The sequence below is a fragment of the Canis lupus genome, chromosome 8, assembly GCF_003254725.2.
Source record: "Canis lupus dingo isolate Sandy chromosome 8, ASM325472v2, whole genome shotgun sequence".
Lineage (NCBI taxonomy): Eukaryota > Metazoa > Chordata > Mammalia > Carnivora > Canidae > Canis > Canis lupus.
In genome coordinates, this window is record NC_064250.1 from 27,970,107 (window position 1) to 27,992,861 (window position 22,755).

Here is a 22,755-nt window from a genome sequence, read left to right on the forward strand (position 1 = left end):
ATACCCTGAGAGAGATGACCTGAGGGGTAGGAGAGCCCCTTCCCAAGACTGACACAACCGTAGGGAAGAAAAGGCCAGCTTTGTTCTGAACTATCTTCTCACATTCATTAAACATTTCAAGTAAACAGCAATTGTATTTTACATTTTAAAAAGTTTTTTCTTTAAAATAATTGGCAGGGAACTTTGCTTGTATGAATGTTTCCTATTTAAGGGAATAAATACACATTTTACATAACAATCATTAAATGAAAATCCTTTAAAAACTGATTTTACTCTATAATTGATGTGTCCCCATTTAGTATGTAAATGATGTTAAATATATGTGCAATTCCCTAATTTTAGGAAACATGCTTTTGCAAATTTTTATTTTTATTTTTTGGAAGCATAACATGTAAAAGTGATACTATTGGCTAGACATAGTTGCTGGGGGGAAAAACTGACATAAAGCAAATGGCATGTTATCAGCATTGCAGAACAGTACAATTAGCAACTACATTTTATCCTACTGGCACACAATATAAATGCTTGGTGTATCTAAAAACAAGCCTAGAGGGTATTATGCTAAGTGAAATAAGTCAGACTGAGAAAGGCAAATACCATATGATTCCACTCATAAGTGGAATCTAAAAAAAAAAAACCAAAAAAACAAAAAACACGAACAAATGAATAAACAACAAAAAGCAGAATCAGACCTAAAAATACAGAGAACAAACTAATGGTTGCCAGAGGGGAGGGGGCTGGGATTGGGCAAAATGGGTAAAGGGGAGAAGAAGACAGGGGCTTCCAGTTATGGAATGAATAAGACACAAAAATAAAAGGTACAGACTAAGGAATATAGTCAATGATATGTAATAGTGACATAACAGGACAGATGGTAGATACACTTGTGGTAAACATTAGCATAATGTATAAGCTTGTCAGATCACTAAGTTGTATGACTGAAGTTAATATAATATTGTGTGTTAACTATACCCAAATAAAAAAATAAAAACAAAGGCAAAGAGAATGGAGAACAAGAATATTTTTCCTTGTTAATTAGCATAATAGGTCACAAAGCTAAAGGGATATGTTTTGAAGTAGGGCTTACAATAGTGGGAGCAATTTTGAAATGTGAGGACAAAGATGAAATTCATATTACAAGTTGATCTGTTTGTACCTTCATAAATAAAATCCTTAAGTCCAAAAAAATCCATAAGTCCATCTAAAAGAGTTTTTAATTTAAGTTTTTATTTAAATTCCAGTTAGTTAACTTCCAATATAAAAAATCAGTTCAGGTGTACAGTACAGTGAGTCAACACTTCCATATAACACCCAGTGCTCAGCAAAGCAAGGGCCCTCCTTAACCCTCATCACCTATTTTACCCATCCCCTCACCCACCTAAAACAGTTTTTAAAAATCATCCCAATTTAAATCATCTTTCCCCAGATCCCCCAAAAGATTTTAATGGCTGGTTTTTCTTGAAACTCAAGGACATTTTTTTTTTCAAGAGTTCTCCAAGTTGCGAAGAGTGATAGGGAAATCTCTGAGTAAGAAAAAAGTTTGCCGAGTTCTTTCCATGGATAATGAGCTGAACGAGACAGGATAGCGTAGTGACCAATCTTCAATGCCAATAGGAACAGTAATTTGGTCCCTACCATTCCATTCAGGCTGAAAGCCTGGAGCTGTGGAGGTCTGCATTGTTTGAATTCCTCCTGGAGACTCAGGATTGCCAACCACCGTTCTGGGAGCCACAGCTGACACAGGAGGCTCTTGTCGCATGCTAGATTTTACAACCTGGCTCTAGCAATGATAAAATCATAGACACTTAATAGGCAGAGGTGATTCCAGGGACTGCCAGTCGGATCCCAGTATGTTCCCCTGAACTGTCCACCTCTTTCCTTTATGCTCTCTCCTTTATGGCTCAAATGAAGTAACTGGAAATTTGAAGGGAAAGAACTGAGTTGCCGATGAATGCAGAGGGGGTGTAGTAACTTACCTGAGAGCTTTGGTCATTATTCCTTTAGTCTGATCAATTTAAAACACAGGCAAATTTAAGCTGTTGGAGTGGAAGGGTGTGATCAAGCACTGCCTATTGATACCTTCTTGCCAAATAGGAATTGTGATGGTACATATCTCATAGGGTGGCTGTTGTTATTAGATAAAACATTTGGCACAGTACCTAAAACATAGTAAATGATCAATAAACAATCACCTGTCATTATTTTAAGTGCATTGCATTCCTGGAAACCAGTCTTCTGACGTTACTTGTCACTCATAGAACAAAATAGTATCTATCCATGCAACCTTGTATTTATCAATGAGGTGTCACCTTCCAAAGTCCTGGGTGAGTCACTGCAGTAGGGATGGAATATGTACATGTTTATTAGGCAGCATCAAAAGAGCAAAGCTGTGAAATGGAAAAAAAGTAGAAATTGGGATGCTTACATATCCTATATTCCACTTTCTTACAGCTGCCCATCAGCATATTTCTGGAAATGTTAATTAAGACTGTGATTCATTTATCCACTGTTAGATTGATGTGGAAGTTTCTGGGGAGTAGATGCAATTACATTATTCAGTAAGACTGGTCAGCATCCTTGTTTTATCTTTAGTTGAATAGCTTCTTATTGACCAAATCGAAAATCACAGTTTTAGTTACTCCATTCACATCACAAAGAATCAAAAATAGGCAACCCTTCCCTAATTCAAATTGGACATCACTGTCCTTATTGCGATAAAAGATTACTATCACATCTTAACACATTTTCCCCTCCACCTTCCCTCCCACCTAGTTTTATTCATTGGAAGGGATTTATAGAGTTACAATAGCTAAAGCATTTTGAGGTATCAAATTAAATATTTCTCAAGTATCTTGAATCTGGACTCTTCATTTACATCTTACTTTAGCATGAGCATTAACAGTGCAATTACACATGTGGTCACAGATGGGTGTCAGAATCCTTCGAAGACGTTGTTGCTGTTGTATATTATTCTGAGATGCCCAGCCTTGCCCCTAGTTCTTAGATGGTTCAGATACGTTTGCAAGTTTGGAAAAAAATGGTCTAAAAGAAATCAGCTAATAAGTCTAAGTGGTAATATTTGACACTTTTTATAGTTATTCTGGGGTTTTGATTTCATGAGACTTTGAATACATTTGAATACAGACATATATATTCTTTAGGATAAATGTTAATGATATGAAGAATGATGGAAGGAGGCATAGAGATAGGAAATGACTTTAGGCAATAGGAATGTGAAGAATATGATCCAGGCAAATAATTTTTAATGGCCTTAATGATCCTTTCAAAGTTTATTTATATATACTTGGCAGGAGCCATTTGCTAAAAACTGATATTATTTATTCTGTTATGTGCATTTCTACTACTTAAAAATAAAATTTAGCAAATTAAATAATTATAATTATTCATTATAAGAGCTAATAACTAGTCAGGCCTGGTTAAAATATAAACTTTATACTTTATTAATATGTTTTTAACACTAATTTTAGTTCAAAACTTGATTCTTCATTAATGTAAGTGAAAAGCACTAGTGTTTCCAGCTTTTTTCTTCTTTTACCTGTCATTTAATTTGGATTGAGATCTTCCTATAACTCTGTTGACAAGCAGAATAGTGTTCCACCACGTTAGAAATTTTATAGCCAGAGGTAGAAACTATACTTATGTAAAAAAAAAAAAATTCTTTTGTCAGATATAGGGATTATCCACTTTACTTTTCCTTCTTGAAGTCACTATACACTAAAATAGGTGATAAAGAAGACATAGAATGTGTATCAGGTGTCTTGGGGCTAAGACAAAAATCCAGGTAAAGTTAGGGAAAGAGTAGGTGGAAAAATTCAGCCTGAATACCTGGCTCTGTAGGTCCCAAATGATTCACCTCTATCAACTTTTCAACAGACCTTCAGCAGGCTCAGTCAGCATTCCCAAAGGGACCCTTCCCTCAAATCCAACTTACAGGGTAACTAAATGTTCCAGTCAGGGTCACCCTTAATTTTTTTATTTTTTAAAAGATTTTGTTTATTTATTCATGAGACACACACACACACACACACACACACACACACAGAGAGAGAGAGAGAGAGAGAGAGAGAGGCAGAGACACAGGCAGAGGGAGAAGCAGGCTCCACGCAGGGAGCCCGACGTAGGACTCGATCCTGGGACTCCAGGATCACGCCCTGGGCCGAAGGCAGGCGCTAAACCACGGAGCCACCCTGGGATCCCCAAGATCACCCTTTAAATCCATGGTTCTCAACTGGGGGCAATAATTCTTTGTTGTGTGGTGCCCCGCACTGTAGGATGCTTAGTAGCATCCCTAGCCTCTATCCACTAGACACTCCTCCCAACCCCCTGAGTTGCAATAACCAAACATGTCTCCAGACACTGCCAAATGTTCTTTTGGGGGCAAAATCACCCTCTAGTTGAGAATTGCTAGATTAAAAGTGGCAAAATATAAGTTTAAAAGGTGCCTAGTCTGATAAATATCTCCCCCCTTACCAATGCTGAAATTGCTTTAATAAGATTGTGTCTTTCTTTTCCCAATAGATTACAAGGCTTAAGTCACAATTACCAGTTTGGGGTACCTTTGGTGGGAATACATTTCAGCTAAAGTGCCACTTAGTCCATAATGACAAAGGGTTAGTTTTCCAAACCTTCCCAGATCTGCTGACAAAAAGGTATGAGCTAGAGGCCCACCTGCAGTGGGCTACTTTTCAGAAAGAGGACTAAGGACAAACTTCCAAACTATAATTACTTTACCTGGAATCATTCAGCCATCTGTCAGACATGTATCTGGTGTCCTGCCCGGGTCAGTGCTAGGTGTAGTGTAAAATGTCCAGTGATTCCAACACTCTATTAATGCGAAGAATGGTCTAGGAGCTGGCCAGATACTGAATACTTAAGGGGGAGAGTGAATAATTAGATAATCTCCTAGGTTGGAAGATTAGGCCTTGTCTACCTGTGTCCCCAATACCTGGTATACAACAGGTACTTACTATGTACTTGCTAAGTGAATAAACAAATGATGGAGAAGGCCCCTGAACAGCTAGGTGGGATCGGGATATAGAGCTTTGGTAGGATGTTGGCTGAGAGGGGTAGGGAGAGAACAGCTTCCAAGGAAGACACATAGATGTTTGGAGGTGGGGAGAACTCAAGCCCTAGTGAGAAAACTCCTGGAGTCAGCTCTGCACCATAAATAAGACAGTTTAGGGAGAGCATGTGTGAGCTTTGAGACAAATTTCCTGAGTTCAGATCCACCACTTACTTTCTTTAAGATCTTAGGCATCTGTAGGATAGGAATAATGATAGTGCCTCCCTCAAAGGGCTGTTGTGAGCATTCAACGAGGTAATACTTAAGCCTTTCAGACCAGTGGCCTGCTAGTAGAGATGGGCTAGGTTGACCCTTGAGAGTGGCAGCGTTTTAGACTGGGATGAGGGACTTGAAGAGAGACACAGAAATAAGAACATTGTGGAGCACCTGGGTAATGCAGCTGGTTGTGTCCGTCTCTTGGTTTTGGCTCAGGGCCTGATCAAAGGGTCATGAAATCGATCCCTGAGTTGGGCTCTGTGATCAGCCTGGAGTCTGCTTAAGACACTCTCTCTCCCTCTGCCCCTTGCCCACCTCTCTCAAATAAATAAATCCTTAAAAAAAAATCTGAACACTTTGGTAAAAGGGAAAGGGAGTCCACCAGGGATGAATAAGAAGTTGATCAAGCATCTGTAAGTGCTCCATGCTCAGATGTTATCTAATCAGCACAAGAAGCTGATCAAGCATCTGTAAGTGCTCCCTGCTCAGATGTTATCTAATCAGCACATTCATTAGATTTTCTTTAGTCTCCCTGGTGACTTCAAAGCAATAAGCAAGAAAATGGTGACCAAGTTTTCCTGAATATTAGGGTTGTTGGGAAAGCTTTATTAGAAGGTCAAGGAGATATGGGGCATAGACTACAGGGGAGAATACATTCAAAATAGTGAACGTAGGCTTTGAATTCCAAAGGAAAGAAGAGGAAAGTGAGGCCAAAAATGGCCAATTAACTGGAAGAACTGGGAGGGTTTTGGTGACTGAAAAGTCTCAAGTCAAACAATAGCTCTGGTGGGAGAGGTAGAAGGGTAGGATGTGGCAACGGTGGGGAGGTTTCCAGTGTTCAGAGATGGAGCAGTTCCAGATGACTCAAGGAAAACTTCACATGGATGTGGGGGCACTGAGCAAAAGGAAGTAGGGCCATTTACTTTTCCCTTGCTCAACACAAACCATCCTGTTCCCAAGAGTATCTAGTTGGCAAGAAATTCAATAATTGTTTAACTGCTCTAGTAAAATCCCTCTAACATTCTTCTTAATATTTTCAAAAGTCTGCAGGGTGAGTCAGGTGGAAGGAAAGCTGCAAATAGAAATAAAATATACATTAAGGAATATTGATAGATGTATAATTTTTCTGATTATAGATTTATACATTAAATATAAACATTATATGAATTGGGTGATATATGGTATTCCACTCAAGTCAACCAAAAGTATTAAGTGATAGATCCTTTCTCACATTACCTGGAATATCTGCCCAAAATCCATCTCAGAAAATGTTCAACTTTTTCCATTCTCATCTCAGTAACTTTTTTCCACCCTCCCTCAACATACATGTGTGTACACACACATACACACACACACCCCTTCCGTATACATCATTCATGGGATTCATTCATTCAATAAATATATACCAGACACTGTTCTAGATGCTGAGGTCACAGCAGTTAGTCAGACTAGGTCTGTGTTTAGATGAGGCTTAAATTCTAAAGGGAAAGACAGTGACAAACAAGTGAACATATTCATAATTTCAGATGAGAAAAGTGCTATGAAAAGTCATGTGATCAAATATTTTATATTGATTTGTATTTTATATGAAGTATATATATGTAAAATTATATGTTAAGTATATATCCCATTATCTCTTAAGAAATTAGGGTGTAAGGGACAAAAATTATTATCCAATATAGAACTATGGGCAGAACAAAAAATCACTGATTTGCTGATTCTATTTTTGTTTAAGAAATCATAAAATGTTTAATAATATGTGAATCATAAATATATAATAAAGTTTTATTTTTTAAAAGATTTTTATTTATTTATTCATGAGAGACAGAGAGAGAGGCAGAGACATAGGCAGAGGGAGAAGCAGGCTCCCTCTGGGGAGCCTGATGCAGGACTCATTCCCAGGACCCCAGGATCATGACCTGAGCCAAAGGCAGACCTCAACCACTGAGCCACCCAGGTGCCCCACATAATAATGTTTTTAAAGGGAAGTGTGTTTAAGAAGGCCTAGCCCTACCTCTCTACCCCAAGAGTCTTACCTTCAAAGCTAGATATAGTTAAGAGTGCTATCACCTAGTACTTTCTTCTCCAGGCCTGTCAAAACTAAGTATCTGGGTTTGAGGTCATTTGAGAACAAGCTCACAATCCTTGGTTTCTAATTCGAACTCCATGCCTAATTACCAATGTTCTTTCTTTAAAGAACTATAGCAGAAGTATTCTGTGTAGGCTAATAGAATGACATACTAGGCTACCCTTGAAAAAGAAATATATAACCAGTGCTTTGCCTATGGAAGAACTCCTTATGATTTTTTCGGCATTTGGTTCCATAGGCATGCCAAACAAGAGTGAAAGTAGATTTTGTTTCTAACCTAGGATCAGGTGAGAGGAAAACAGGGAACCAAAGTGGGTGTTCACAGATATTTTTTCCCTCACATACAAGTGAGTAATACAAACAGCACATCAGGACCTTGTGTTATAACCAAAACCCCGACCACCACAGTTAGATAGGGTGTTCCTTGGAGGCCCCACCAACAGAGACCTTTAATTTCAATGAACTTCCTGAGAAATTCCTGAGCTAGCACATCTTACCTGTGCTTTTATTCATCATTCTTTTTCAAGCAGATAAAGCTAAAAGGCACATTTGTTATGCTTAAAATCTACACAAGGTCACCAAATTAAAACAGCATGTACAGATTTCATCAACTCTCTTCATAAGTGAAACTTTTGTTGGTAGCCTCAAGAAAGCCAGTATTGGCTGGGCTGTAAGCCTGTGTTCTGGCAGATGGATGTTCACATCTCCTTTCTATTCTAGCTTCATATGTCTCAGGCACAAATTGGTAAGAGGTCATAAAATACTGATGAGAATTTCACTGACATCTGTAGTGTTATCATTTGTGTTTGTAAGTGACTCCTCAAGGAATATTATCTCAGATAAAGATAATCAGAGTGTGCCTGAGGCATAATTTGGAGTAACCAATCTATCACCAGATTCCTACTTCCTTTCACTGCTCATCTGTCTCCCACAATGGGGAGTGGAGGGAGTGGTCTCCCACCTCTGGGGGTAGGAGTGTTTTCCTTCAGCTTTTCAGAGAGGAATCAAGGAATCAGAGCTGAAACACTGCTCTGGGAACTTTAAGGCCCATTGTATAAACACAAATGGCACACATAATGAAGCCTCATCCTATAGGGAGCCTACCCCTTGTCTTGTCCCTTCTACTAGACATTTTTCTGTACCTATCTTCAGTCTTTAGAATGTGAAGCCCCATGCATAGAGCAGAAATGCTATTTGCACACTTAATTCCTCACTATATTTTAGTTAACAGCAGTATTCCTCAAACAAGCATGGCCTCTCTGCCACTATGACTTTTCCCTCCAACACTTCAGTGCTGGGGCACTCCACCTTTTGCAGTGTGAACCTTTACTGCCCCATTTAGAGCTGCCTCTGCTCAAGTGAAGGGCCTAGCCTGGCGCACCCAGTCTTATCAAACTTGTCTGGAGTATTCATGTATTTAAGCCCTCAAGGAACAGTAATGTGGTGTTTTGGTGAAACTAAAGCCATAATAGAATGGAAAGAAAAATGGTTCTTCAAATATGTCTCCTGTAAAGTTTTACATATTACATAAAGACTCCTAACTCTGGGAAACGAACTAGGGGTGGTGGAAGGGGAGGAGGGCGGGGGGTGGGGGTGAATGGGTGACGGGCACTGAGGGGGGCACTTGATGGGATGAGCACTGCGTGTTATTCTGTATGTTGGCAAATTGAAGAGCAATAAAAAATAAATTTATTATTAAAAAAAAACAAATTTTGTCCCAGGATAATCAGATTATCCTGTTTTAAATATTTTCTCATCCTGTTTTTAATATTTTCTCAAAGTTTGATGGCCAAAACAGAATTCAGTTAGTTTTTTGACTTTGTGTCTCTAAACAGGGTAAAGGTAAATCTTTCTGTATTCGAGTGCTCCATAATATATTAATCCCTGTGCTGTGCTACCCCTGCAAAATTATTTGTTCTGGTTAGGGGCTCTTGGTGCATAATAATGAGACATTATTTGATAATCAATTTTCCTGACTTGAGAATTAAAATCTCTTTTGGTATTTTTGTGTAACAAAACACAGTGATGATATACCACTGAGAATAATAAAAAGAACATTTTAAATGGAAGACCATGAGAACCAGGACTATATCACTGCACTGTTAAGTTTCGACATCTGATTCGTTTGTCTTTCAAAATAATATACATTAGCTAAATGGATATTTAAGACCTTAGAGTGGGACTTATTTAAATGAATTTTGATTGCTTTCAAATGTATTTTGTTTTGCTTTTTAAATGGAACTTTGGTCGTTACCAAAAAAAAAAAAAAGAACCTAATTTTTTTATTATGACCTTCAGCCAGAATGGGGAACAATATTTAATTTGGAGAAGGTCTTCTTTAAAAGCCAGTATGTCAAATTACCAACTTCTTTCTCTCGCTCTCTTTTTTTTAAAGCTTTTATTTATTTATTCATGAGAGAGACAGAGAGGCAGAGAAATAAGCAGGGGGAGGAGCAGGTTCTCTGCAGAGAGCCCTATATGGCACTGGATCCCAGGATGCTGGGATCATTACCTGAGCCCAAGGCAGACACTTAACCACTGAACCATCGAGGTATCCCTCTCTAAATTCTATTTCAGCATTAACACATACTGAGTCCCAAATAACCCTGAATTATATATGGAAGATGAAAAACAAGTAAATTTTTTTCTTTGAATGTACTGAACTGATCATAATTCTCAAAATACTAGTTTAATGTTTGGAAAATATTTGTAAAGGAATGTGAATTAGAGAAGTTCAATCTCTTTGCTTTTTTATTTGTGTTCTTCATGCCAAAATTGTGTAAATATGGGCCACCAAAGCTTAAGCCTCTTCAATTATAAAATGAGGCTATGGCCATCATGCTTTAAACACTACCTGCCCCTGCCCCCAGTCCTCACTCTGTGCCCCCCCTACCTGAGATGCTGTGTGACCCAAGGTTTCCACAACCCATGGTTCCCACATGTGTCTCCACTTAGAATAATCTGGGGATTTTTAAAACATTTCCAACCCCAGGCCACATCCCAGACCAATTAAGTCAAATGCCTGGAACATAGTTTTTGAAAGTCCCCAGGTGATTTCAACGTGCTGCCAAGTTTGAGAACCATCACCTCAACCAACCTAGACAAACTTTTGTTCATCCTTCCCACCTCAGTTCACCCTTCTTATCCACACAGAGGATGTCTGATGCCCTCCTTGCAGGTCCTAGGCCTTCTCACGATTCTTCCTGCATAGTTTCACGCTGGCAAGATTTAAAGTGGATTGTGACTGTTTACTCACAGGCCTGCTTCCTCAAACTACTATAAAATCTAGGAGTATCTTTACTTTCAAATCCCAGAGTCTAACCCTGTGCCTGGTGTTTGGAAGTACTCAATAAATTCATGGAATGAATAACTTCTTCCAACCCTCCTCCCTGCAAAAAAATATAGAGTTATGTTAATATTTATATGCCATGGAAAGAGTAGTAATTTAAGATGTGCTTAATGTGATCTTTCACTGATGGGCAATGAATGTCTCATATTTAGGAAAACATCTCGTCATACCAATGAAAATAGAACTATATCTCAACATCAAAAAGAATCATAAAATATAACTTTACCTATGAATTTGAATTCTTTACTTAACAAATGCAGGGAAACATTTCCTGTGATAAGAAATAACTAACACAACCCATCCTCTCTCAGCTCCACTTCCATCTTGAGTAGATTATGTGTTGTTTTCCAAAGCAATCCTTTCAGAATTTTATGATGTTTCAGGGGCTTATAAAATGGTTTTTAAGAGTTTTAAAGTACTTAGTTTACAAAAGGTATTATATAAGAGTACATGTTTTTTGTGGTATTCACTGTTAATATGATCATTATGATTAAAAAATATTCACATAGTAAATTTTGCTACAATCTAATTCTAGACCATAAACCCAATCTTAAACATATGTGTTTTTTTTTTTAAAGCTGTTTAAAATATTTTTCTCCTTGGTTTACCTAATTATTTTATATTGCAGCAATGTTTCACAATCTAACAATGTGTTGTTCTTTATCTGCTAGGTTCAGAAGGCCTGAAAAGAAATCAGATTTAGGAACTGTTTTCCAAGATAATAACGTCTTACTCATTTATCTTTTCATCTGAAATGCTGAACTATCTCATTAGACATAAAATTAAGGCCTTACCAACTAGTGTTCACTATGCACTCATTCTGAATGCATATAAAAGATAAAGATGAGAGAAAAGTGCAGTCCTCCACTTTTAAATGCCTACATTTTCATCAACTACTGTAGACTAATTTTTAATTTTATTCTATTAAGTACAACTAATTTAGAAGGCAATCATCGAGAGGTAGTTGTCTTCTTTTCCATATGAAGTCACGACTTGAAATCATAAGCGCAATATCCTTAGACACTGCCGCTTTGCTTTATCAGAACTAAACTATGAATGTATTATCAACTGTGAAAAAAGATCAAAGCTTCTAATAGTCTATTCCAGTATCATGGCTCCCAAATTGTAAAAGCTGGGAAAGAGGCAACTATTCCAAGTTAGCTTTAGCCCTAACAAACACAAAACTGAATGTCTTTTGCCAAGCAAAGTAGGCACACAAACAGGCACACTGTCAGTCAGCCAGCTTTACCTACTGATGTTTGGATTAAAAGAGCATTTTTTAAGCTGGCTTCTGTCAGCATAAATCTGATTTTGGATATTGTCCTTTCTCAGGTTCTCCTCTGCTGGTCTCCTCACCCATTTGTCATACCTGGAAACATACACCCTGTTATTAGTTTAGTGAGGGGCCCTGTGGGGCGTTACTGCCGCCCCTGGTCAGAGGTCACTGGGTCAGCAGTCGGCCTAAGACCTGGGGGGGAGGGGGGGCAGCAGCCCAGCAGGTGGGGGCGCTGTGCATCCCTGGCCCGGGAACCAGCTGGATGGAGGCTGGGGCTCTCCGTTGTCTCCAGTTCCGAGTGGCAGGTCCCAGCGGGCACAGGCTGATCCACGAGGTGCAGCTCTTTCCCGGACCCAGCAACGAAAAGAGGCAAAGAAACCTCAGTCTCCTGATTGGACTCTTGGTGCCATAAAAAAACACTTCCAGGGGCCCCTCTGCCCACCCGTCACCTTCGGGAGCAGGCAAACAGAATTTCGGAGGGGGTCACGTACGCTAAAACCACAGCAAACAGAGGCTGTGTCTACCTTTACAACCGCAGGGAGAGTTAGCGGGGGAGGCTTGGCTTCCAGGCGCGCCCCCTCCATCCAGTGTAAAACCCACGAGGGCGCGGCGTCCCGAGGGGTGGGCGGGCCGGTGGGTGCGGGAAGGAGGACGGGAGGGAAGTGAGGAGTCACGAAGCCTCCTCCGCTGGGATCGCAGCCTCTGTGAGGGGCCTGCGCTCCGCCCGCCGCTCGGAATTAGTAAGACGAGGCTCAGGCCAAACAGCCGCCCCCGCCCAGCCCAGCCCAGCCCAGCCCGACTGGCTCGGGAGAGCGCGTTCCAGGGGAGCGGGGGCCGCGCGTCGGGGAGGACCATTCGGCCAGAAGGGGGGAGCCGACAGCGTCCCCTCCCGCCTCCGTCGCGTGGGGAGAGGTCCCGATCGCAGGGGTCCACACACACAGCGCCCTTCCGCAGCTCTGCTCCTGCCTCAGGCCCCCTCCGCCTTCCCCCGCGCCCGAGTCCCGGCACCCCTCCGCGGGACGCTTGGTTGGGTCCGGGGCGGGGCCGGCAGGGCTCCACGTGCGGTCGCAGGCTAGGCTCTCCGCTCCCGCAGCTCGGCCGCCACCCCCGCCACCTCGGGGCGGCCGTGTGGGCGGGGCCTCGGTGGGCGGGGCGGGGCGGGAGGCGGGGGCGGGGCGGACGCGGAGCGCTCGTCTAGCTCCCGGGGCTGAGGGGCTGAGAAGAGCCGGGCTGGCGCGGCGGAGGCAGGAAGGGAGCGAGAGCTGGCGGGAGTCGGACGCCTGGCGCTCCGGGCTTTCTGCGAGGTACTAGCGGGAACTCGGCGCCTGGGGGGGCTCCCATCCCGCCCCCCGGCCCGGCCACCGCGCCCCGGCTGCCCACTGTGCCCCCTGCCGGCCGGGCGGCGGCGGCGGCGGCGGCGGCGGCCGGACGGGACCTGGGGAGGGTTTCTGGGAGCCGAGAGCCCCAGCCAAAGCAGTGCCCCCTTCCCTGCGTCTTTCTTCGCCGCCTTCGTGCTTTCTCGGCGCTGGGCGTCGCGCACCGGGCTGGAAGGTCGCCCCTCCAGCCTCCAGCGGCGGAGCTCGCCCACGGCGGGACGGGAGGACGGGCCCGGGGGCAGCCGAGCCCCGCGGCGCGGGAGGCGGGGAGCTCCGTGGCCTCCAGTGCAGCGAGGGCGGGAGGCCGGCGGGGGCTGCGGGCTGCGCCCCGGGCTCACGGGGCCGCGCTCGGCTCCCCGTGGTCCTCCGCGCCCTGTCCCGGGGGCTCCTGGCGGGTGCGCCCCGGCGGCCGCGCCTTTGACGGGGCGCCTGCGTTCCTGGGCGCCGTGCCGCCTGTTGTGCGCGCGCCGGGGCCCGGCAGCCCGGCTGCGGGAAGGGACCCGAGCGCGGTCCCTGAAGCGTCTGGTCGGGGAGCCCGAGACTGAGCCGGGGCTCGGCGGCGCCAGAAGGGGGCCTCGGTGGGATGCGAGTTGGGGGCGCGGCCTGCAGCATTTGGGTTCCCGGAGGTGCTTGCGGCGTGCAGGCCCGGCCCGGGGCAGGGGAGACCACCAGCCTGTCCTCCAGGAGGGCCGGGCGCTGTCAGGTATGGACCGCGGGGGGCCCCCGCGTGAGACCCACAGGGCTGGGAGCAGCACCTCGAGTCCCGGGACAGCATAGCCTCGTGCGGAGGGCGTTTTCTTTAAGGGGATGAATAAATGGAAAGCTGTCAAAATAAGTATATTTTGAAGTTGAAATGAAAGCTGGCAGATGTTCAGGCCGTGCAGTTGTGTACTTAGTGTCCAAAGAAATATTAGCTCCCTTACACCCTTCTCGTTTTTATTTTTTTGGCAAAAATCTGTTTTGCCAGAATTTCCCCCAGGAGCTTTGCATAGCCCACAGCGGGGAAGGAAAACTTCAGCAAGCGTTCTCAGGTTGCCTTGGACTTCAAGCCTGTGCTCTGCAGCTTTTTTTGGGTGTGCAGAAAAAAGTATGTGATTCTGCCTCCCCCCCCCCCCCCCCTGAGATCCGACGATGTTTGTTTATGGGTTTTACAAGCATCTATTTAAATTTAGCTTTTACGCGAAATACTCCACCGTTACCACAGGGTGTAGTTTAGGGATTAGAAAATACTGTTGGAGAAAGCTGCTAGTGGCTTCATTTTCCAAGAATGTAAGTCATTTCCTTTCTGTGATTTCAGGGAGTTGATATTTCACAGCATCAAAACTTTGTGGGGAAAATTTTCCGTAATACATCTGTCATTAAAAAGGCTTTTGACTTTTGGGTTTTTTTTCCTTCTTAGAGCAGTGCATAAAGTCAGTCTCAGCATTGTTAAAGGATAAGAAGTTTTTCAGAATCTACAGCATTATGAAGAGTATTGTAGAAAGTGATTTTTAACAAGCACCAAGACTTACAGCCTGCTCGGTAGAGAGTTGGGGGAGGGGAGAAACCCAGAGGAGAGAGGCAGGAAAACAGATGCTTTTGCTGTTGTCCTTTGTAGTATAAAACTTGTAGCACTTAATCATTTTCCTTGGGTGTGGCTTTGAGAAATAAAAGTATTTTGTTAAAAATGAAATTACTCCACAGTATGAGACAGCTGACATTTAAATGCTCTTTCAGTATGTTTGTAAACATACTGGATTTATATTTCATATTAAAATGGACCTTTGGGATCATTAGCAGAGAAGGGTCCCTGGGGGGGTATCTACTATCAAGTTATCTGCAGGATATCTTCTCCAGAAAGCAGACTGACTGTAATATGAACTAATTTTCCCCCTTTTGAATTACTTGTAAAAATGCCTGAGATCTGACACTGATGGACCACAGTAATCAGCAGTTCTTGCAGAACTCAAAACATCTTAAGAGAAAGGAAATCTTTCTCTACTTCCACTCCCTCGTTTTTGGGGGGGCAACTGGGGTAAGCTATCAGCTTCAAGTACATAATTTGAACTTGCTGATTTAAGATGGTCTTAGCTCTCCAGGAAAACAGTAGTGCTAGCATGAAGACACTGTGTTTGAAAGCAAAGTGTCCATGTGCTAGGTAATCTTTTCTGGCAACACAATCTGTAAAAATTCATTCAGTTGGGCTAGCTGAATCCAGGGAAGTGGGGGTTGTAGAGCTTTTCTAGTTTCTGGACTTAGTTTCCACTTTTAACTACACTTATAAAGCCTTTGGCTTTCAGAACTTATGACATAATAGACTTGTGTAGCCTTTTGTGGCAGATGCTTGAAATGAAAGTTTCAAACAGAATTGTTTTTGACTGAATTGTCAAGTTCAGAGTTTAGTGTAAATGAGTCCTGTCTCACAACTTTTTGATAAAGGAATTCTTTGTAGTTTTCAACTTGGATGCTGCACATTTTGATTTCTGAGACTGAGGGTTAAAAAAAAAAAAAAAAAAACCTGCAAACAATTATTTTATTACATGAAAGCCAGTATACCAAGAAAAGATTAATTCAGTCCAGATGTAAAAATGTATGTGAATTTTAGATTTGGATGATCTCAACAAGTTTTCCCTTTTGTTGATGAAACTGCCTGGATCCCAGATGGCATTCACAAATTATCCCTTAGGTGGTTTTCTGAGTTCAGAACTAAATTTCAGAGGCCTTCTTTAAAGTTCTTTTAATATTGTCTTAAGTGTTCTAAAGAATATAAAGTTTTCTGTATTTATGCGGAGATGGGTTTTTCCTATTCCATGTTAATACAAACCTTATAAATACCCTGGTTTGGTAAATGAGGCCTGTGTAGGAAAGCCAGAAGTATTCAGCATTGTGTATTCTTACAGGCAAAGCATAGAATCTTTGGCTTTCATTTATGCAATTCCAGTTCTCTTTTAAAGGAAATAGAGTTTTGTGTGTTTGCAGTCTTCAGTAGAATCCTGTTGTAATACAGTTTGTGGTTTCTGATAAAGCAGTTGGTCCTTATAATCCTCTACCCTGCTCCCTCACCAAGAAACAACTAAGACAACCTATGAGAAAACTCCAGTCCTTTAAAAAATCTGTACTTCCAGCACTAAAGTTATAAAAGGTGTGTGTTGCACACTTAAAATTATATACTTTTAAGAAGTCTTTGATTATGTAATTACACATTTGGGAGTTTAATTACATTGTGATTGTGTATTAAACAATTGGGTGTAGGAGGGAGAAATAGAAAAGATACAATGATGGAATTTTATGCTTGGTGTGATTTTAGTTACAATGTACATTTCTTAGGGGCATCTGGGTGACTCAGTGGGTTAAGCGTCTGCCTTTGGCTCAGGTCATGATCTCAGGTTTCTGGGATCAAGCCCTACTCAGTGGAGAGTCTGCTTCTCTTTCTCCCTCTCCCTCTGCACCTAACCCCACTCTTGTGCACGCACTCACTCTCTCTCTCTCAAATAGATAAATAAAATCTTAAGGGAAAAAAAAAAGTATCTTTCCAACACCCAAACAGGAAAAATAGATTGTTGGCCTCTGTAGTTAAACTTTGATATGGAGGGTAATAGAGAGGGCCTTTTGAATTACACATTATTCTAAGGAAGAGGCTTATTTATAAAAATAAGTAGAAGTAAGTCAAAGGAATAATTTGAGAGGAAGGAGGAAGTAGACTACCGGGCATTGAGTTGCAAGGGAAATCTGAATTTAGGATGAATATTTGAAACAAGGCTGAAGAAGGGAAAACTTATTTGAAAGTGGAAATTAAAAAGTAAGATCTTTTTGGCTGAGAAAAAAAGGATTAATATTAAGGTGCCCTACACTATCTGTATACAACTTGATATAGTGATGTTAAGTGATATTATTATTCTGGACGGCTCGCCTGCATTTGTGTTGAATTGCTGCTTTGATGTTAAGTAATGTTTAGGAACGGGATGTTTATTATTGTGTTCCACCCCCCCCACCCAACCCTACTTATCATTTCAAAGACTGGGAACACTTTTTGTCTAAATTCTACTGATTCTACAAAACTTAGTTATTCCCCCCAAATTTGTGGAAACTAGAGCCTCCTTGCCATGCTGTAGGACCAGAGGGGCTCTACAGTAGCAATGGTCATGGTTATCATAAAATTTTAACTGAAACAAGCTATGCCTGTGCGTCCAGATTATCTGATATGATTTGGTGGTGTAATTACTGCTGATGCAAGTTTGTATAATACCACTTTTTTTTTTTTAAGATTTTATTTATTTATTCATGACAGAGAGAAAGAGAGAGAGAGAGAGAGGCAGAGACACAGGCAGAGGGAGAGGGAGGGAAGCAGGGTCCATGCAGGGAGCCCGACGTGGGACTCGATTCCCAGTCTCCAGGATCATACCCCTGGCCAAAGGCGGCGCCAAACTGCTGGGCCACCGGGGCTGCCCATATCACTTTTAATATGGATCCAGTGGAGCAGTCATGTAGTGCACTGTATTGATCAAAAAGAGATTCTAGAACACTGGGAAGGGGAAAGAAATCACTGATTTGATAAGAAAAAATTTCTCAGGAGGAGAAAAATGTAGTGCCACACCAAATTCAGATCAACCAGTTATAGGCCAGAGGAGTGTTGCCTGCAGCTTCCTTGGAGCTGTCTGCGTCCAGCATTTTCTTCGATGCCTTTCCCCACTTGTGTGGCCTTACCTAGCAGGGTTTAACCTCCACAGCAAGAAACTAAGAGATTTGGTTGTTATCTGGTTTATTTCATTAATGTGATAACTGGATAATTCTGACCAAAAATAACTATTGAGAACCTTCAGCATTCCTAATTGATTATCCAGGAATATTTTCAGGTTTTTTTTTTAATAACCCTGGTTTGACACATATTTATTATAGGACCTTGAGCAATAATGTTTTATAGGTATATGAACACAGAAAAGCAATAATTTTATACTAACTTAGAGCTATAATTTCATATAAAGGAGGAAATCATTATAAAAATCAAGCAAGTTCTGGATGAAGATTTTAGGAAATGAATGAAAAGCTCACTTAGCTTTAATGTGTGGTTTACATTAAATGAGTAGTTCTTTTTCTCCCCACAACTAGCAGCACTTGTACTGTCCAATTTCAGTAGATGGTTTTGGGAGTGGGGGTCCCTGTGGCTTTATTTCGTTTAACATGTTATTGAGTAATTAGATACAACCAGAAAAATGCACAGATCAGAAATATATACCACGAAGTGATCATATCCAGGCATCCAAATAAAAAAAAAACAAAAAAAAACAACAACCAGATCATTACTTCATCTCTCCCCCGCCCTCCCCCCCGCCACACACACAGAAGCCTCTCCTTACATTTGTAATCCCTGCCCCATGGGTACCAGTGCTCTGACTTCAATTGCCACAGGTTAGTTTTAACCTGTTCTCAGACTGCATTTAAGTGCAATCACATATAAGTTCTTTTTTTCTGTCTTCAGCTCAACATAGTGTTGTGTCCAAACTGATGCAAGTAGCAGTTCTTTTTCCTTTTATTTCTGTGGATAAATGTATACAGTTTATGTCCTTTTGATAGACATTTGGGTTAGTTTGGGGCTGATATTTGGGGTATGACCTTTTGATGGCTCAAGAAAAGTTGAGTACTTTGGAGTTGAGAGTATAGTCTCAAGATTAAAAGAGAAAAATACTTAAGAAATGTGAGAGAAAAAATGCAACATTACAAAAACACTCAGTCCACAGAATCCAGTGTTTCAGGGACACGGGAGTAGACCAGCTGGATATTGCCAGATTTTAACTGAGAATTGGGAAGAGGGAGGAGACCTTCATTGGCAGCTAGCCTCACCATTGTTTTTATAAGTGGAGGGACTGATGCCCTGTGAGGTTGAGTGACTCAGTCTCACAGCTAAGGACAGCATCAAGAGTACAAGCTGCTTCTGACCCTCGGTCCAGTCTGGATTAGTGCTGAGCACTAAAACCTAGCCTGCTCACTATTCTGCAGTTCAAGCAGTGAGTCCACTGGCCTAAGGATAGGGTGCCCTTTTCTGATTGCCACTAAGGTATTCTGTGGCTCTGTTCAGATAGACTTAGACCTGCCCAGAGAAAACTGAGCAGGAGGAGCCCAGTGAGACAGAATTTTACCTCCTTAATGCTGTTCTGCCTCTGCGCCCATGCAGAAGTCCCTTGGTACTTCTCTTTTTTCCCTTTTCTCCTTCTCCCTGTGTTCTAGGGCTTTCCAGTGAGATGTTGGGTATTAAGTGCGAAGTAGGAGACATCTTGAGGTTCCTCCTGACTCATTCTTTCATCGATCCATAAATGATCTAGGCTGGACCCCAATTTCAAAGGACTGCTTTCTAAATATTTTCAGAATAGTTCATTCTTAAGATATTGTGAAAAATTCTTTTTTGTTTTTTTGTTTGCCTCTTCCTGCCATTATGTCCCTACCTTTTACACACTTTTCTCCTCCCTTGGACACCCTTATCCCCCTTCAAGTTATCTTTTCATAAACATCTGTGGAAACATCCTGTCTCTACCTATAACAACAGTAAAATTCTGATGCTGAAGTCTGTGGCAGTCTCCAGGAAGCATTTACTGTAAAACATAGGATTATGAGCAATCTAATAGATAAAACAAAGTGCTTATAAAGAAAAACAAATGATATAAATCTTTCTTTTGTGTTTCCTTAAAGAGAAAAAGAGCATTTTTTGTGATTTAAGAAAAGGCTCAGAATTTTCACGTAGGCTCATTATGAAGGTGAAACACAGGTAAAATAACAGAAGTTTTACAAATGGGTAGTAAATATATCCTGCTCAAATTATATACTGCTTAGAACAGCAAAAACTTAGCATGTATACTCTTAGAAAATTTTTTAAAAATGCGTTGCGTCACCATAGGATCACAGCTCTGACAAGTTGATCGCCGATATTACTGCAGAAAAGAGTAGTGTGTTTCAGAAGCAACAAGGAAGAAAAACAGGTAAGTATAACAGTAAGAACGAGGTCTTTGATATCCTCTTTTGGGGCCCAGATCCAGGCTCCACTATCTTCCAATGTGTAACCTTGAGGAAGTTACTTAATTCTCTGAACCTCCTTTTCCTTATCTAGAAAGTGAGGATAAAGATAGTAACTGTGCCACAGTGCTGTTTTGATTTTTAAATGAAGTAGTACATATAAAGCAATGATATAGTCTGACTGACACATGGCAAATTGTCAAGTAATGTTAGCTGTTATTACTGAAGACAAAAAAAAATGTTGCATAGGATTTATAGTTTTCTTGGTAGTTCTTGAGCCTTTAATTTATAAGTAGCTCCTGAGATTTTATTATATTTTGTTTTTGATAACATTCAGCAGACAGCAAAACATAGTATTTCTCAGTTACAGATATTGAACAATCTGTATCACTGCACTGAGAGTAGCTGCTGGCCTGTCCCATTGATCACTAATTGGTTGATTGATTTTCCCTAATTCTCTTTTATTTTTTTATTATTATTATTTTTTTTTCTTTATTTATTTATGATAGTCACACAGAGAGAGAGAGAGGCAGAGACACAGGCAGAGGGAGAAGCAGGCTCCATGCACCAGGAGCCTGACGTGGGATTCGATCCCGGGTCTCCAGGATCGCGCCCTGGGCCAAAGGCAGGCGCCAAACCACTGCGCCACCCAGGGATCCCGCTAATTCTCTTTTAATTTCCAGTAGTCTCACTCAATCTCTCAGCTTCTGCTTACTAGATAATTATTCCTTTCCAGATGCCAAAAAATAAATCTACAGATTAAAAAAATACTCTTTATGATAATGAAGATTGTGCAAAGTATTTTTAACTTAGTACCAGTGGCCCATGTCTTGTACCCTATTGATTTTATGTACTTTTAAAGAAAACCACGATTATTGGTATAAAGCAATTGTTTATTTTTCTCATCCCCACTTCCCCCCACCATTGGCATAGTTTATATAATGTGGGTCAGACCCCTTTATAATTTTCTCTCATGAGTCCCAAAGCTTAAGATTTTAAACTACTCATTCAATGGAAATTAATAGTCTGAAAATTTCAAAAGGAGCGTTTAAGAAAAACAAAGTTAAGCACATTAGAAAGACACATTTACATCTAAACAGCATAATTATAAGCCCAGTCAAAATCGACACAGGATCTTCCAGAATAGTCATGATGTATCATTTTGCCGTGTTCATTAAAGCAGGACCTACCTTGCATAACACCATGTCCTGTTATGCATTGTGTAATGTCTTTAACTTAGTGAACACTTTTTAAAGCATTAAGTTTACGAAGTCCATCAAAAAATAGGTTTTACATCTCCATGAAGTATCCAGCACCATGTTGGATACTTTGTACATGCCCTGCCAAAGTGCTTCTTGTCTAGGTGAGGGAACAGAATACATGTGTGTAGAAAGGAATTATATGTTTCCAGATAAGTGCTAAATGGAGTCCTAGTTTTAGAGTACAGAATTACTAATGGCTAAAGGTAGAATGTCCCTTGTTTCCTTGGGGCTGCTGGATTTGTGTTAGGCCATGAAGTCAGGCTGGGATCTTTCTATTCTTCAAGCACAAAGGAGCTTTTTTCTAACAAAAAGTTAGGATCTAGTAAAAGACTCATATTAAAAGAAAACATCGAAATTGAAATTATTAAATGTTTATTTAACTTCATTCACTTAATTATAATGTATGTTTACTGTGTGCCAGGCACAGTTCTAGGCCCTAGAGATATGTCAGTGAACAAAATAAGACAAAAGCCCTGCCTTCATGGAGCTTATATCCTATTAGAAGGTAAACAATAAGTACAACAAAGCAAATTTTATATGTATTTTAGAAAGTACTGTGATTGGAAAAAGAAAAATAGAACAGGGTAAGGGACATTGGTAGTGCTGGAGGAAGGTAGTGGAGACTTTGGCACTTGAAGTAGTATGGTATTGGTAGGACTCACTGAGATGACTCTAGGGAAGAAGTTGGCTATACAGAGATACTTGAGGGGAAGAGTGTTCCAGCAGAGACTAGCAAGGGTCCCAGGCAGAAATGTGCCTGGTGTGTTTCAGGAATGATGAGAAGGTCACAAAGTAGTTGTACAGGAGGTCAAAGAGGTTTAGGTGGCATGTCAGGTAAGTTCTGACTGGTGGACCATTTTAAGAATTTAGGCATTTACACTGAGTGAAATGGGCAATCACTAGAGAGCTTTGAGCAGAAGAGTAAGAGGATTTGATTTGCATTTTAATAGAATCACTGGCTGCTATGTTGAGCTAGAAAAATGGAGCAAGGTGGTCAAGAGTAGAAGCAGGGATACAAGGGAGCAGCTTTGGGAGAAATGTCAATAGCAGTGGAGGAGGTGGTGAGAAATGACTAGGTGTTTATTTTGTAGATCAAACCACTAAGATTTCCTGGCCAACTGTT

The 22,755-nt window shown here is 41.3% G+C and overlaps 2 protein-coding genes and 1 long non-coding RNA gene across 10 annotated transcripts in view; 1 reads left to right on the plus strand and 2 right to left on the minus strand.

Moving 5' to 3' along the window:
• Positions 1-22,755, plus strand: part of FRMD6 (FERM domain containing 6) — a 231,805-nt gene that overhangs the window by 144,100 nt on the left and 64,950 nt on the right. For 3 of the 4 annotated variants that reach the window (XR_007412322.1, XM_025442844.3, XM_025442848.3), the window contains exon 1: positions 13,171-13,317. The exons of the other annotated variant lie outside the window; for it this stretch is intronic. The gene's annotated coding sequence lies outside the window, so the exon portion shown is untranslated. Of the gene's footprint in view, positions 1-13,170; positions 13,318-22,755 lie in introns of those variants that run through there. 4 annotated transcript variants of the gene reach the window in all.
• On the minus strand, positions 1,245-13,008 carry LOC112657060 (uncharacterized). 5 transcript variants are annotated; one of them, XR_007412327.1, is made up of 4 exons: positions 12,538-13,008; positions 11,987-12,106; positions 2,193-6,371; positions 1,245-1,914 (listed from the first exon to the last, which is right to left on the minus strand). It is a non-coding gene; the product is annotated as an uncharacterized LOC112657060 (long non-coding RNA). The 5 variants fall into 5 exon arrangements; XR_007412323.1 differs by having other exon boundaries at positions 2,193-12,106; XR_007412326.1 differs by having other exon boundaries at positions 11,991-13,008.
• LOC112657889 (basic salivary proline-rich protein 1-like) lies at positions 13,086-21,575 on the minus strand. Its single transcript, XM_025444033.1, has 2 exons — positions 21,561-21,575; positions 13,086-14,186 (listed from the first exon to the last, which is right to left on the minus strand). Exons 1-2 carry the CDS (start codon positions 21,573-21,575, stop codon positions 13,086-13,088), a joined length of 1,116 nt encoding a protein of 371 aa, XP_025299818.1.